This window comes from Myxocyprinus asiaticus, chromosome 7, assembly GCF_019703515.2.
Source record: "Myxocyprinus asiaticus isolate MX2 ecotype Aquarium Trade chromosome 7, UBuf_Myxa_2, whole genome shotgun sequence".
Lineage (NCBI taxonomy): Eukaryota > Metazoa > Chordata > Actinopteri > Cypriniformes > Catostomidae > Myxocyprinus > Myxocyprinus asiaticus.
In genome coordinates this window covers 19,040,069-19,056,369 of record NC_059350.1, presented here as the reverse complement: position 1 = coordinate 19,056,369, position 16,301 = coordinate 19,040,069, and the positions used below count along the sequence as shown (strand labels likewise).

General features: G+C 37.8%; 1 protein-coding gene across 9 annotated transcripts in view; it reads left to right on the top strand.

The window, feature by feature from the left end:
- dclk2a (doublecortin-like kinase 2a) overlaps positions 1 to 16,301 on the top strand; it is a 96,478-nt gene that overhangs the window by 50,635 nt on the left and 29,542 nt on the right. For 7 of the 9 annotated variants that reach the window (XR_007897717.1, XR_007897715.1, XR_007897716.1 and 4 more), the window contains exons 4-8: positions 3,382 to 3,489; positions 4,030 to 4,086; positions 7,755 to 7,849; positions 14,580 to 14,664; positions 15,446 to 15,551. Coding sequence is in view for 4 of the 9 variants with exons in the window: in XM_051702902.1 (XP_051558862.1) it covers positions 3,382 to 3,489; positions 4,030 to 4,086; positions 7,755 to 7,849; positions 14,580 to 14,664; positions 15,446 to 15,551 (451 nt within the window). In the remaining 5 variants the exon portion in view is untranslated. Of the gene's footprint in view, positions 1 to 3,381; positions 3,490 to 4,029; positions 4,087 to 7,754; positions 7,850 to 14,579; positions 14,665 to 15,445; positions 15,552 to 16,301 lie in introns of those variants that run through there. The other 2 variants (XM_051702899.1, XR_007897719.1) reach the window with 2 other exon arrangements.

Genomic DNA, 16,301 nt, shown 5'->3' with positions numbered 1-16,301 from the left:
CTTCTAAAAATCTTTGTTTGTGTTCAGCAAAAGAAAGAAAGATATACACATCTGGAATGGCATGAGGGTGAGTAAAAGATGAGAGAATTTTCATTTTTGGGTGAACTATCCCTTTAAAGGGAAACGTGCTAGGATTTTAAAGGTCAAGCGTGTCATTTCTGTGCCACTACTGTCACCAAAACAACTGCAGAAATAATATTTTCAAACAAGTTTCCCGAACACTCCTCTAATCTGCCATTGGTCAACAAACCAGTAGTCCTGGTCCAAACTCATGCCATTGGTTGTCTCAGGCTGGTCAGGATGCTTAAACCGCAATATTTTGAAATCAACTTACAAACGTCATACTTGTAGTTGAAATATACTGGATATTAAACTGGAATATTTAATTATTTTTAAAGTATTTTAACATTTAAAAAAATGACACACTTCACCTTTAAATAATATCCTTTCCCAAATGGGATCATTCCTTCACTTACTGGGATGTGAAAATTAATCATTTTTTCAGATTGGTCAAAAAAGCTTAGACAAGAGGCCAAATGATTACAATTTCCCATTTGCAGGGCTGGGGAGTAACGGAATACATGTAACGGGATTACGTATTTAAAATACAAAATATATGTAACTGTATTCCACTACAGATACAATTTAAATCATTGGTAATTAGAATACAGTTACATTCAAAAAGTATTTTGATTACTGAAGAGATTACTTTGCACTTTATTGTCATTTGTTTAATTTAATATTTAGTCCTTTCAGATGGAAAACATTTATACATATAAATGATGCGATCCAAAGTGCATTTGAGCAGTGGTGAAACACTTTCTTATGATGTGTTACATTCATACAAGCAGACAGAGAAGTAAGTTTGAAGTAAGTTTGGAGCAGAAGAAATAGAAATAAACCTTGTGTAATCTGTCAGCTTTCTGCTAAGATAAAATGCTATTTCTAGCCATTTTACAAGCACATATTACCAGGCATGATCATGTTTTTTTTTATCAAGAAAATTCATGTTGGATCATAATTTATTTTTGTCTAGTAAGACCTTTGATATTAGGGCAAAAATCATATTCTTGATAATAATGTTTGTATTGTTTTCCTGAAAAAATATCTAAAAATATAAATTTGATTTATCTTGTTTTAGAAACAACACTGCATAAGATATTTAGGTTTTTCAGAGAATGTATTTTTAACATGTGTATTTTGTCTTACTGTACTGGCAGAGTTTTTATAGTCAAAACAAGTGAAAAAATCTACCACTGCTGAAGAAGTAATCCAAAGTATTTAGAATACATTACTGACCTTGAGTAATCTAACAGAATACATTACAAATTACATATTACAGCATATATTCTGTAATCTGTAGTGGAATACATTTCAAAAGTAACCCTCCCAACCCTGCTCATAGGAGGTGTCCTTGTTATCAGAAGTTCCTCACCATTGTTCAATGTGCAGTTTGTGCTTGTCTACTGGTGAACATGATAGTGCAGGTGGGAAGTGAAGAAAGTCTCTTTGAACCACATCCTTCTTGTGGCCATTAAATTTGAAATAAAAACATTAGAGTTTGTCTATAATTTGCATCCTGCTTTGATGAAACACTTCCAGTTATTGTAGCATTTACCACACATGCACTGTGATGATTGGTTTATAGCCGTGTGAATTAATTGAGCTGCTTGGCATTATGTCCTAGTTCTTCTCCACTGCTCCACTTAGACTAAGTAGGACTTTTCCAAAAATATAAAGAAATGGTACGTTTATGCCTGACATTATTTTCTGCTCATCCTCTTCTTTCTGCAGCACAAGTGTAATGTCCTGAAATTTCAAGCCCATCAGATTTCTAAATCTCCTGTAACTAAAGATCTCATTACATGTTTGTAACAGTTAAAGGTGGGCAAGGTGGAGGCAGGAATCGGCTGAACAATAAATGGAAAGTTTAATGATATAAATGAACTTAAAACAACATAAAACTTAAAGGATCAGGCACACATGCAGCGCGGCAGCATGCATCTCTCTCTCTCTCTCTCTCGAACTGCCGCTTCCAGCTTGTCTTTATTCCCCTCTCAGCTGATTGTGTCCTCATGGCCTGGCCCCGCCCTCCTCCTCATCACAGTGTTGTCTCTCAGAATCTGCTGTTAAATGCTTATGTTAAGCCCCATGAAACAGATTTGCTGGGCAATAATAGCATTTAAATAATGCCGTTCAGCTTGTTTTATCTTTGCCACTCAACGATCTGGCGCTCATCAGCTAATTTATCACAGCCCAGCGTGATTAACAGATGCCATGTAATCGACAGGACAGATCAGGCCCAGCCACTGCTGCACTATATTAGTCATTCTTAAAAATTAAAAATAAAAAATGCTGTAAAGTTCTGCACCCACACTGCTCTCATTAAAGAGATGGGCTGTTCTCATAGGCCTTAATGGCCAGGCAATTTAATTACGCCTCTGTAGAGCACTTCACAGTCTTTGCATGCGTAAAATTGGAATATGTCTGCAGATGTCTTTTAACCACTCCTATAAGCCTTTAAATATCTTTTAACTGTGTGTAGAGAAATCTGGCATTCAAACATTTAAAAATTCTTAAAGGGACAGTCCACCAAAAAAAAAAAAAAAAAAAGAAAGAAAAAAAGAAAAGAAAATTGTCTCATATGACTTTCTGAATTCAGTGGAACACAAAATGATTTTCTGAAGAACATCCTGGCAACTCTTTTCCATGTAATGGAAGTGAATGAGGACCAGGGCTTTCAAGCTCCAAAATGACAAAAAAGCACCAGAAAATTGTTAGAAAAGTGGTCCATATGACTCATGCACAATTCCAAATCTTCTGAAGTCAATTTAAGTATTTATTCACTGGTAATCTTGCCTCCAGTGAGCTGTTAACCGCTGCGACCAGATCATTGAGTCAGTAAGTTGAGAACTGAATAATTCTGAGTAATACAGGTTTTGAATAACATTGGGGGTGAGTAAATAATGACAACATTTTAATTTTTCGGTAAACTATTCCTTATATACAGTATATCCCAATCATATACAAGAATGATTGGGTTGTGTATGTGATTTGGTGTGTGTACACAGACACAGTATGTTCCTGCCTGTGTGTCTATTGTACTGTATTCAATGAGTAAATGATGGGAGAAATGAATGATTTACAAACACAGACAGACTTATACAATTAGTCAGAGGTTAATCTTGGAATAAAGACAATAATTGCTCTTAATTCTTCTTGCCACTTTGTAAAAGCTCTGAAACCACAGATTCATAACCAGTCAGCCTGTTATCCCCAGAAAGCCTTTAAAAGCCTTTAAATAAAACTGTTATTATGAGACATTAAGTATATAATCCCCCCCAATTAATAGTGTGTGATGTTTCTGCTGAATTTTTGCAGAGTGTCAGGTACTCAAGTCCTCTTATTCTCCTCGTTCTGGTGCCCCTGTGAGATACTCTGGTAATAAAAGTCCAGGGCTGACTCGCCGCAGCAAATCTCCTGGATCCGGTGAGGATACAGTGCACCATCAGTGTAGTTACAAACATGAACACAGAGTCACAGAATACTGCATGAAAATGTGTACAGATTGGATAAAACATTCAAGCATGCAGTGGCCCAAAAACGAATTTGGACATTTAAACCACACTTAAAAGTTTATGTGTCATTGCGTTAGAAAACAAAATATCAAAGCATTTGCATTTTCTTTTTTAAATGTCCATGAAAAGTTTCTCAGTAGTTCTCAATAATAGAAGAGGTCAACCATCATGTGTTTGCTGATGCCACTTGGTTTGATGTTTTTTATCTAACTATCAAGCTAAGCAATTAACGTTTACCTTTGTAATACGTTTTTTATTTTTTTCTTGCTTTATGGTTGCAGCAGAAAAGTTTCTCGCAAAGGTTGGAAAGAGTGACAGACAGTGAATTTCTGACCTGGATTATGTCTTTTCCTGTCATTTTCCTCCTCCCACTCCTGTCTCGAACATTCTGCTCATTTCCATTGTATGGTTCTTCTTTCCCCTTCTCACTTGCTTTCTTCTCCTTCTACAGTGAGAAGAACTGCAGGACACTTCTCTACAAGCAGTCAGTCTCCAGTCAAATCACCAAGTAAGTTTAATTGGTAATACCACTTCCTTAAAAAAGGGGACATTATACAGTTCTTCCTAGCTTAAAGGGATAGTTCACCCAAAAATAAAAATTCTCTCATCATTTACTCACCCAGATGTGTATGACTTTCTTTCTTCTGCTGAACATAAATTAAGATTTTTAAAAGAATAGTTAGACTCTGTAGGTCCATACAATGCAAATGAATGGTGGCCAGACCTTTAAAGTTCCAAAAATCACATTAAGGCAACATAAATGTAATCCATAAGAGTCCAGTGGATTAATATATGTCTTCTAAAGAGATGCTATCATATCAATAATTAAATCCTTCTTCAACTATAAATAAAAATAAAGGACAACTTTTATGTGATTTTTGGAGCTTCAAAGGTCTGGTCACCATTCACTTGCATTGTATGGACCTACAGAGCTTCTAAAATCTTTGTTTGTGTTCTGCAGAAGAAATAAAGTCATAATCATCTAGGATGGCATGAAATTGAGTAAATGATGTGAGAATTCGTTTTTGTTTTTTTGCTTTTTGGAGGGGGGTGGGGGGGTTGGGGTGAACTATCTGTTAGTGTGCAGAGACAATTAAAATTAAGCCATTCATAGGTTAATTCTCCCAAAAAGTGTAAACAATGTGGTGCTATCAGAATATTGTTTTGTTTGTTTGAGCATCCTAATCAGCCCCAAATATAGCAACATCGGCTCAACCAGTTGTGAGAATTTGAGTGGCACTATCTGTTTCTTTGACCAATGTCAGACAGGGGGAGTGTTCGGGAAAGTTACAAATGTTTCATTATTTTTGCAATTCCACATTTTCTAGCACCAAAAAGCAGCCATACTCTTTGACTCCTTGAATTAAATTGGCTGTTTTTGCTGCTGTTTAAGAGTTCTACAAGTAAATGACCTATTTTATTATAGGGTAACCTCTTTACATATAAAATAGGTAACAACACCCTTGTCAAGTGGATACATACTGAATAGACTTTAATCATATGAAAATGGTTGCTGTCCATTTTGCTGTCCATACCCATTTCCCTTTACATTATTAAGTTACAACATAAGTTACCGTGCTAGTTCCTGTTGAAATCTACCATCTGTAAGACGAACCAGATCTAAAAGCTAATTGTCCAGACATCTAACAAGAGAAGCAGGCACATTTAAGCTTCTTCAGAGGAATTTTCCAACATGATGTTAAATTGACCTAAAGAACATTCAACTGTGGATGAGCTGTATGTGACCTCTTGCCCTTCCGTGCAGCATTCAGTCGTGCTAATAGCTCTCCTCCATGGCTTTCCTAATCCATTAGCTAGTCTAGAGAGCTATTTAAAACTCTCTTACTGGCCACTGCCCCAAACCCTGGCATCCACACACTCTAATCTAAGCGGACATACCAATTGGATGTGAATGCTAAATGCATACGTCCTTGTCTGCTTTCTGCTTAGACTGGCTACTGCAGTATACATTCCCCCTAAATTCCTGTGCCCCTGAATTATAAGGCCTTCATCACATGTCTGGAGAGAAATCTGCTCATGCCACCATCCCAAGCACCCAGCAGGAAACACCAAAAGCAGCTTTTCTGTGAAGTTGCACCCCCTACGGTGTCTGACGCAGATCGAATTCACTCCAGAAACTCCTTTTGTGCTGTTGCTTTTATTGGTAGAATATATGAGAAATGAACCATGAAATGATTATTTGTTGGATTCTACTAGGCTGAAATGGCCTTCTCACACATCTTTGCTGAGCCTTTCTTACACTATGTGTACATTTTGGCGTTATAGAGTTGGGCTCGGGTGAGTGGTGCACATAAAGCCTTGTTGTGTGTCTGTGTTAATAGACTTACTCTGGCACAAGGAGACTGCTGATCTTATGCTGAGCACACAACCATTGAGTGGTGGTTATGTTCAGTGGTGTTGGGGACAAGGAGAGAGGGGACAACCAGGACATTGTCCTTGGCCCTGTGACAATTAGAAGGGCCCACTAAGATCCTCTGTGGAATAACCAACTCATTGGGACCAGATCAGAGGGGACCCTATGAATTTAAGCAGCAGCCCTAGTTGGGGATGTTTCTTTTGAAAATATTATGTCTTTCAAGTTCAGTTGCCCTGGAATTGAGCTTAGAGTAAACAGACTGATCACACTGATCACTTTTAATAAGCTTCTTCAGAGGAATTTTCCAGCTTGATGTTTAATTGACCTAAAGGACATTCATCTGTGGATGAGCTGCACTTAAGAAAACGGTTTATTCCAGGGTTTTTGCAGAAAGTGGCGTTCTGAAACGTCATGTAAAGTAGAATGCCAATTACTTTACACCGTTTAAGGGATTAAGAGAAAGTAGTTTAACACACCCAGGTTTCTCCCAGAGAATGTGGCTTATCCGGCCATTTAAACACGAGCTGTGTTTTAACAGGTTTTTGAAGAGTGCGCATTTGCGTGGAACAGACCGGATAACTAACGTCATAGGATGGAGCCCAACAACAAGTCAACAGAGTTGAAAGAATTCAAAATTTCTGGTAGGACAGTGGGAAAAGCACATACACTATAAACTGTACCCATTTATATACAGCAATGTAAAATACCGACTGTCCCTTACGTTTGCATATATGCGCTGGTACACTGGGGAATCCTGGAGATTTATGTAAGAGGGAAACCCCACTCTTGCAGCACAATTCTGCAGATCCATTCTGGAATATCTGGAAATAAAGCGAAGCAATGGAGAATAAAACGTGTGATCTCCAGTTTCCGGGTGAAATGTCCAAAGAGCGGTGCCAAAAGCGAGTTCTATTTTTAGTTGTAAATTATGTAATACAGTCAACAGAAATGCATAATTTATAAACCTGTTTCTTGAAGGTTGCTTGCACAACACGTCATCAGTAGTGCTAGAAAGAAATGCGTTCACCCTTACAAAAATCAAGAGTTCTGACAAACTTGCCGCAAACTTTTCATTGTCACCAAAGGTTTGCTGCAGGTTCACCACAGCCGGTGAAGAGCTGCAAACTTCTGGCAAACATTTGTGGTGAATCGCAAGCTCATTTGCAAAATCGCAAGCTGGAAGCAACATGTCAATTTTCTGTGTGATCATGTTGGAGTAAAGTGTATATTTATAACATGTATATAGATTTTAGAGCCTTTTTAGATAAAATAAAAAATGAGGTGAGGTTTACTGAAACTTTAAAGTGTTCATAGTAAGTATTTTTCCCACTTCAAAACGTTTTACACAGAAATAAATTAATAATAGTTTTGGGAGACCTGTCATAGCAGTGGTAAAGAATTAATTAATCAGAATAAGAATAATTAATTAATTGTAATAAATTAATCATAGGTGGCAGAAATGCCTGCTAATAGGGTATTTCTACAATGACATTGATAACAGAAAACTTATCAAGTTTCAGTATAAATTCAAAGACCACTGTCAGTTGTGTAGGAAGACAAATAAGAGTCAACAAAACATAAACAAAAAATTATTTAGTGTATCTTTAAAGTGTTGGAGTGGGCAGTTAATATCATCTGATAAATTGAAAATGTCTTATTCAACAGCTTAATCAAATAATTCAGCACTGTTACTGATGTCTTATATCTGTGCAACAGAAGGCAAGGAGTATAAGAAGTAATATGTCATGTTTCTCTCTCTCTCTCTCTCTCTCTCTCTCTCTTCCTGTATCTTTTTTCAGTAAATGGAGTACTCAACAACCAAATTACTACCCCCAAATCCTGCAAATCCTCCAGCTCCTCACCGACCAGCCCCCGCAGCATGCGCAACTTCAAGGTAAACCCGTTGACATGGCAACAGGCTCCCTCTGTGCCACTAATCATATTACTGGCAAAACATCCATGGTTTTAGAATAGATTATTTCTTTATCAAGTCAAAAATAAGATCAGGCATCTGGATGCTGACTCATGGATGACAGCATCAAAACACTCTCAATCTTAAATGCCGTGATTAAGAGAGATCTAAATAATTTAGCTAGACTGCCGAAAATGACTCCCTCTCAATCAAACAGTTCTTTGAGGCATGCCTAATTGCTTCACAGCACATGGGCTGGTTGCTTAAAACATTTAAGAGAATAGTAGTAGTAGTTTAGGATTATTATAGTTGTTTCTACTTCATCTTATATTGACATAGAAATCTTCAACATAACTTGTAAAGGAAAATCCACTCTAAAACACAGAATCACACTAATACTTAGATATATTGTGAATCCAGCCACTGACGCTAAGATCGTATTGCAGCACACTGTAGTTAAAGCAAAGGTCAAAGTCAAGCACAATCACTGCCTCGAGAACTCCTGGTGTTAATCTCCTTAACTGACCTGCTTGTCAGAAAGCTACTGTAAGGGTGGGTGGAGGGAAGACAGCTCTGTTTTTGTTCGCAGCATATGTTTATTTAAAAATAATTAAATAATCTTGGATTTATAAACTGAACTGGGGCCAAACCTTTTTATTCGTATTTATCTTAACACTTTTATCATAACTAACATGTTAACATGTAAAAACAAAATGGTTAATAATGTTTATTTACATTAAAATAGTATTTAATTACGGTAAAAGAGGTATTTAAATAACATTTTCAAGGTCTGGCTATAAATTCCTTCTTAAGATCTGGCTGAAGAGCAAATATGACCTTACATTCACAACTAACAAATAGGTTTTGATTAGCTTTACTTTGAAAATAAAAATATACAAAGTAGGGTTATTGTTTATGAAAACTGAGAAAGAATATTTAGATCTGCTAAAGTCTGTATCTTTGTCAATATCAACACACATAAGAGAACAATGGCAATCTAATGTAGAACTGTCTTTTTTCACAAAATAAATGTAGCCTAAAACTGAAAAAGAGCATTATGTCTGTTTTTCCTTTTACAATTTTTCATTATCCTCCCATTCAGTGAGGGCAATATTTGCCTTCCCTATCCTGCACACATTAATTTGCACACAGGAGCCAGATACTTGTGCAGATAATAATCATTAGAAACAGTGAACAAACTGATTTGATGATGTTCAGGATTGAGAACGATGTAAACCAAACACTGTCAGGATATATGCATAGGCAAGTTCAATGACTATTCACATAATCTTCTTATGAGCACTACAGAAATGAATGGAGAATAAAAACGAATTTTTCCTATGTATTTTCTTTGAAGGTTCGGTTTTCATCATCGGTTTGCGTCTTGTGGAAAATGTTTGTGCATATGAGCTGACATCACTTCTGTAACAGATTTTTTTAAGTCTGTAGTTTTGACTGCACCCAGCAGCTAAGCAATTTGCATAAATACATTTGAGTGAATAAGACGCAATAAAATGTGCTCACCCAAAAGTTGCTGGTTCATGTTTTGGAGAAGAGTGAAACTGAACTATGTCCAGACCAGCTTAAACACGCGCACTCGTCTGGCACTGGACCACGGATAGCTTGATGAGCACTGATGCTGTTGCACGTGTTGAGTATTGTTAAATTCACGCTGACTTTTGCTCAGAGAGCGTCGTATGTTTACCGCATTCGTTTCAAAATCATTTGGAAGGTCAGGTAAAAGTGACTGGTGGGCCGCATCAAATCACTGACTTACATTAAATAAAGGCATTACATAGTACCAGGAGACTCTGAGAAGTGGTGGTATACAAGAAAAACTGCCGGTAATCTGTAGACCGCAGGCTTCTAGTGGACACGTAGCTCTGCAGAAATGTTTTTAGGTATGCTGGGCAGACCCAGTGACTGTTCTGTATGTCAGCATCAGAGACTTGAACTTGATACCTGCATCAACCGGCAGCCAGTGAAGAGAGACAAGGAGTGGTGTAACGTGTTCTCTTTGGTTGATTAAAGACCAGATGTGCTGCTGCATTCTGGATCATTTGCAGGGGTCTAATTGCACATGCAGGGAGGCCTGCAATGAGAGTGTTACAGTAGTCCAGTCTAGTTATGACAAGTGACTGAACAAGAAGTTGTGTGGCATGTCCAGAGAGGAAGGGTCTTATCTTCCTGAGATTGTAGAGTGTAAATCTACATGATCTTGCGGTCTTTGAGATGTGGTCTGTGAAATTTAGTTTGTTATCGATGGTTACCCCTAGATTTCTGACCGTTTTGGAAGGCGTTACTGTAGTTGCACCCAGCTGCACGGTGATGTTGTGTTCAACAGCAGGGTAGGCTGAGTTCGGTCTTGGCTGGGTTAAGTTGCAGGAGGTGTTCCTTCATCCAGGCCGAAATGTCTGCCAGGCAAGCAGAGATTCGAGCAGTCACTGTGGTATCGTTGGGCTGGAAAGATAAGTAGAGTTGCATGTCATCAGCGTAGCAGTGGTAAGAGAAACCATGTGCCTGAACGATGGGTCCCAGTGATGTTGTGTATACAGAGAAGAGAAGTAGCCCAAGCACTGAACCCTGAGGTACCCCAGTAAGTAGCTGATGTGGCTTGGACACCTCACCTCTCCAGACTACATTGAAGGACCTACCTGAGAGATAGAAATTAAACCAGTCAAGCACAGTTCCTCTGATGCCCAGCGAAGAGAGGGCGGAGAGTAAGATCTGATGGTTGACTGTGTTGAAGACTGCAGAAAGGTCCAGCAGAATCAGGACAGATGATTTGGATTCAGCTTTCGCCTGTCTCAGCGACTCAGTGACAGACAGCAGGGCAGTCTCAGTGGAGTGTCCACTTTTGAAGCCTGACTGAATGTCATCCAGCAGCTTGTTCTGTGAGAGATAGGCAGAGATTTTATTGAAAACTGCCCTGAACTTTATTGTTTTTGCCATGAATGGGATGAGAGAGACTGGTCTATAGTGTTCTATTTGTGTGGGGTTAAGTGTGGGTTTCTTCAGCAGTGGGGTTACTCGAGCCTGCTTAAATGTAGTGGGAAAAGTGCCTGTAAGTAGAGATGTGTTAATTATGTGAGTGAGTGCAGGTAAGATGGACAGAGATATGGCCTGGAGATGGTGAGAAGGAATGGGGTCAAGGGAACAGGTGGTGGGGTGGTTGGAAAGGAGGAGTTTAGAGACCTCAGTGTCAGTCAGAGGAGAGAACATAGAGACAGAGGAGTTGCATACAGGATTCTTATTTTGCTGCTGAATCAAGATAACATGCAGGGTTTTTAACTGCAAAGATTAACACACCATGTTAAATCATTTAAAAATATGTTCATTATTTGTTGCGTAAGTTACACCCTGTTTTACTTATTAACAACTTTAGAGACATTTATAAAAGGGATAGTTCTGGTCCTCAATGTTGATTGGTCTCTTGTACTTAAATAATGATTGCTTAAATAATTGTTTATGAATCATTTTTATAGAATATTGAATTAATGAATTTAATAGGTTGATTGTATTTATAATAAATGAGATTCATTAAATATGTTTAACAGCATCACATTTATTTAGCACATTTAATGTATTTACTTAATTTGACATATATTAATTTCACAATCATTTCGTATTTATCGAGGTTTTCTGATAGTTAAAATCAGCCATACAAAGGGTGCAAATGACCTTACTTTTAGTAGTCCCATCTGGATTTCATTTATGAATAAATTAACCATTAAAAAGTATTTCTCAGACAGAGTTTCTCCATCTTTAGCTGATAAATTGTAATGAACTCATTCATCTCCAGTGGTAACCTTGCCATGAGTCATAAGTGCAAAGTCAATGGGCATGGCCATAAAGTTTTGGTATTTTTGCACAAGCATGTGCTAAGTCAAGGCACAGGCTTTGGCGAAATTGCACACAAAGTGCTAATGGGCTGCGTCAAGTGCAATTTAATTCTAAGGTTCTTCTCTGGCACCGTCTGCATCCTATTATATGGACAGCCCTGTCAAGCACCAGCAATATAAACAAAGACAGCACATTCATAAGAGTTGGTAGTGTAAATGGACTGTATGCAATTAATTAAAAGAATAGAAATATAGACTTACATTATTTCGTGCATTAACTGCGTCCTTGTTGAATGTCTGGCATATTTCTATGAAAGTGACACCCTCCTTTTATATGCATGGAAAATGTGGTTCTCATCAGGATTTTGATGTAGGCTCCATTAAAGTATAGAGAATGCAAGTATAGTATTATTAATTATTTGTATCTACTGACACACAAATCACGCTAGTATTAACAGTAAATGTATCGGCTTTCCATAATAGGCTTTGGATTGAGGAATTTTTGCACACACTTCACTTGTACCAGTCAATTTTCATTTTGAAAAATGTAATTCATTTATTGAAACATTCAACCAAAAATATATTTTTATATCAAATTACACTTAAAACTAAACAAAATTATAATCAAAATAACGAAGTAGTGAAAAAAATCCAAATCCATATATTTTACCCTCTTGTCAGGTGTATTTTGTTGATTCATGTCTTTTATTTTGAAAAGTTTAGTTCCTGTTCCCTAGTCATGTGATGTCTTGTTTTCCCTCCATGTTCATGTGTCATGTTTTCATTGATTTATTGTTTAATTATCTTGTTATCAGTTCTGTTTGTTCATTGGTTTATGTTCTCCCATGTCTTGTATTTAAGCCCTCATGTTTTCATTGTCTAGTTGTCAGGTATTGAAGGTGATGGTATGTGTTTGGTAAGCCATAGTCAAGTCAAGCCATAGTCAAGTCAAGCCATAGTCAAGTCAAGCCATAGTCAAGTCAAGCCATAGTCAAGTCAAGTCAAGTCAAGTCAAGTTCATGTTTTGTTTTGTAGTCAGGGTTATTGGTTCTCACTTTGGAAATAAACTGCACTTGGGTTCTTCATCTTCGTCATTGTCATCATTGCCAGTTCCAGCATACGTTACACCTCTCTAACTTCTTCCACCGGCCCCTTTTACAGTGATTTTTTTTACAGTTAAAAATCAACAGGTGGAAAAATACCAATATAAATTAGATCATATATACAATTGTAAATCTAGCCTTAATGTAATAATAATAACTGAAAAAAATAAAACATGACCTCTAGAAAGAAACACAAATCTTATACATTTTTGTTTAATAAAACACGAAGAGGCTACAATAGTGATTGTCAGGGACATTATTTGATGTTCCACTATATTTTCTGAGTTTGGACATGAACTTTATTACCACCTGTTGTTGGAATCTCTAAACTGCAAATGCAAGAACTGATTTTAGATTTTGCACTGAGATTAGACCTGCTTCTCAAACGTCTTCTTTTCAATTTGCTAGGAAAATAGCAAACTGCGTTTTGCACCACTTCATTTACACCGATCAGCCACAACATTAAAACCACCTGCCTAATATTGTGTCCCCCTCGTGCCACCAAAACAGCGCCAACCCGCATCTCAGAATAGCATTCTGAGATGATATTCTTCTCACCACAATTGTACAGAGCAGTTATCTGAGTTACTGTAGACTTTGTCAGTTCAAACCAGTCTGGCCATTCTCTGTTGACCTCTCTCATCAACAAGGCATTTCAGTCCACAGAACTGCTGCTCACTGGATGTTTTTTTTTTTTTTGTTGTGCGTGAAAATCCCAGGAGATCAGCAGTTACAGAAATACTCAAACCAGCCCATCTGGCACCAACAATCATGCCACGATCCAAATCACTGAGATCACATTTTTTCCCCATTCTGATGGTTGATGTGAACATTAACTGAAGCTCCTGACCTGTATCTGATGATTTTATGCACAGCACTGCTGCCACACGATTGGCTGATTAGATAATCTCATGGATGATTGTTGGTGCCAGATAGGTTGATTTGAGCATTTCTGTAACTGCTGATCTTCTGGGATTTTCACACACAATAGTCTCTAATATTTACTCAGAATGGTGCCAAAAACAAAAAACATCCAGTGAGGGGCAGTTCTGTGGATAGAAACACCTTGTTGATGAGAGAGGTCAACAGAGAATGGCCAGACTGGTTGGAAGTGACAGTCTATGGTAACTCAGATAAACCGCTCTGTACGTTGGCGCTGTTTTGGTGGCACGAGGGGGACCTACACAATATTAGGCAGGTGGTTTTAATGTTGTGGCTGATTGGTGTACGTACAATAAACCCACAGTTTGTGCGTGTAATGGTAGCCAGCTGGTAGGTAGCTATGCAGTATGTATAAAACCTCACAACCCTGGCCTCAAGAGGCGCACTAGTGACTGACGCTAGAGGCTGTAGCCTTTGGCCTCCTCGTTAGTGCGCGTCCCTCCCATGCCGGAAACCCCGGTTCGAATCTCGTTTAGAGTAGGTCAAGCAGGACCTGTAACACGTGCAAACATCCACCGAATAAGCGCTCTAACAAAAATTTTATAAGATGTAGCGCAAGGTCGTTGTGCTTAGCGTGGCCATGAACCTAGAGCCATATGTTCTATAGAGTACATACATAAAAGTGTTTATGTTTTATACACTTACAATGTACTAAAATTGTACATTGTCTGTTCAAATGTACACAAATGTACGTGCAAACATTAAATACTACTAATACAAATGAGATCACCCTGAAATTAAATATATATGGTTCTTAGTGATATTTCCATATTTTTAAATGTAGTCAAGGTCTTTGTGACTCATTCTATCTTTGTCTGTTTACAGATTCCAGCACATCACTCTTCTGCAACCAATGTGAACGGCTCCTCTGAGCAGCCCCACCAACATACCAACAGTGTGAGCCCTGAAGGTAGGTGTCCATTCCCTCTCTTTCTCCCCCCCCCCTTTCTCTCTCTCTCTCTCTCTCTCTCTCTCTCTCTCTCTCTCTCTCTCTCTCTCTCTGCTTTTTCATCCCTGTACTCACTCACTTTGTGTCTCATTGTGTTTTTTCAAAAAGTCCCCAAAGGGCATTTCTGGGGTATGACAGGCTTTGGCAGTAAAAGTGCTGACATGTGCCACTCTGTGCCACATTTGCACAGGCACTCACCCACCACACACTCTCACACACTGTGGTGGCAGTGTATTAGCAAATGTTCCCGCTCAGCAGTGCATGAGCCAGGATGACCTTCAGTTGTTTGTCTGTGTAATGCACTGACCAAATAAAACACCAAATGCGGATGTTTTGTAGCTGATCTATTGTTTGGGAATATTACAAAACATTCCTCTGGCCCTGTATGGATGTTGCAGGGCAGATGTCACATTTGATGTGAGGGGTGCATGAGGGGTTTTCATGATTTTGTGTGTTATATGTTCAAATCAATCAGAACAACTATAAAATAAAATATGTCTTTCCAAAACAATTAAAGTGGAAAGACAACTCCAGAAAATATTGAAATATATTGAATGCACCTCACAGACAGTTTTCTTTGCATCAAATAAAGGATGGTCTCTACCCTGACTAAGGTCCATTGTTTTCACTTAAAAAACTTTTTTTTCACAAATCATGTGACATGAAAGTTCTGATGTGGTATTGTGTGTCTCAATCTGATATATTAGTTGAATTTGTTTAATGTGTTGTTTGTTCCCTTCAGTTAATGGCAATCGGAACATTGCTGCCTCTACTGTTTTGGAAAAATACAAAATTGGCAAAGTTATAGGCGATGGAAACTTTGCCATTGTTAAGGAGTGTGTAGAACGGTAAGAAAATAATAGTTACAAAAGGCATATTTTAACAAGGATGTTGACCCTTCGCTAAGCTCTGCCCCCCTTGGTTACCATTGCTCGCTTTGAAGAACTTCCCATATAAATAAATGGGAGATTGCTGTGAACTGCATGGTTTTTGGCCAAATATTCTCATAAACAGAACTGATAATGTTCTTATGTGTGCTGGAATGAAGAGTGACATTTTTAAGCATATTTATCTTTTTTGTAAAAAAAAAAAAAAAAATCTCAAATTACACAGTAATTTGATTGAAAACTGTGGAGACTGTGAATCAGAATTGAGGCAAACGATTATTGCAGACACTTGAAAAGAGAAAAACATTATTTGATGGCATTTACACACCTGATAACATTAGTGTTAGTGAACAGAACTCCTCATAATGTCTCATAACACTATGATGCTGTAAACTCTTTATTTACTATTGCCCTTACTAAGACCTGAAACAATACATAAATTAATTAACATTTAAGGGATAGTTCACCAAAAAATGAACATTGTCTCATCATTTACTTAGCCTCATTTCATATCATAGCAACAGTTGCTAAAATAGGATTGGTCAGAAATGCTTTGAAGGCAGGGCTTAGAGAAGGGTCAGTTGGGGATCAACAAAGTATTCTATTCTATTGTATTGTAAGGTCTGTTTTTTCCTCTCTTCAACGTATGTTATTGTCATGATGTCTGATTAATATATACAATACTATCAGGTTAATATTTTTTTGGTTAAA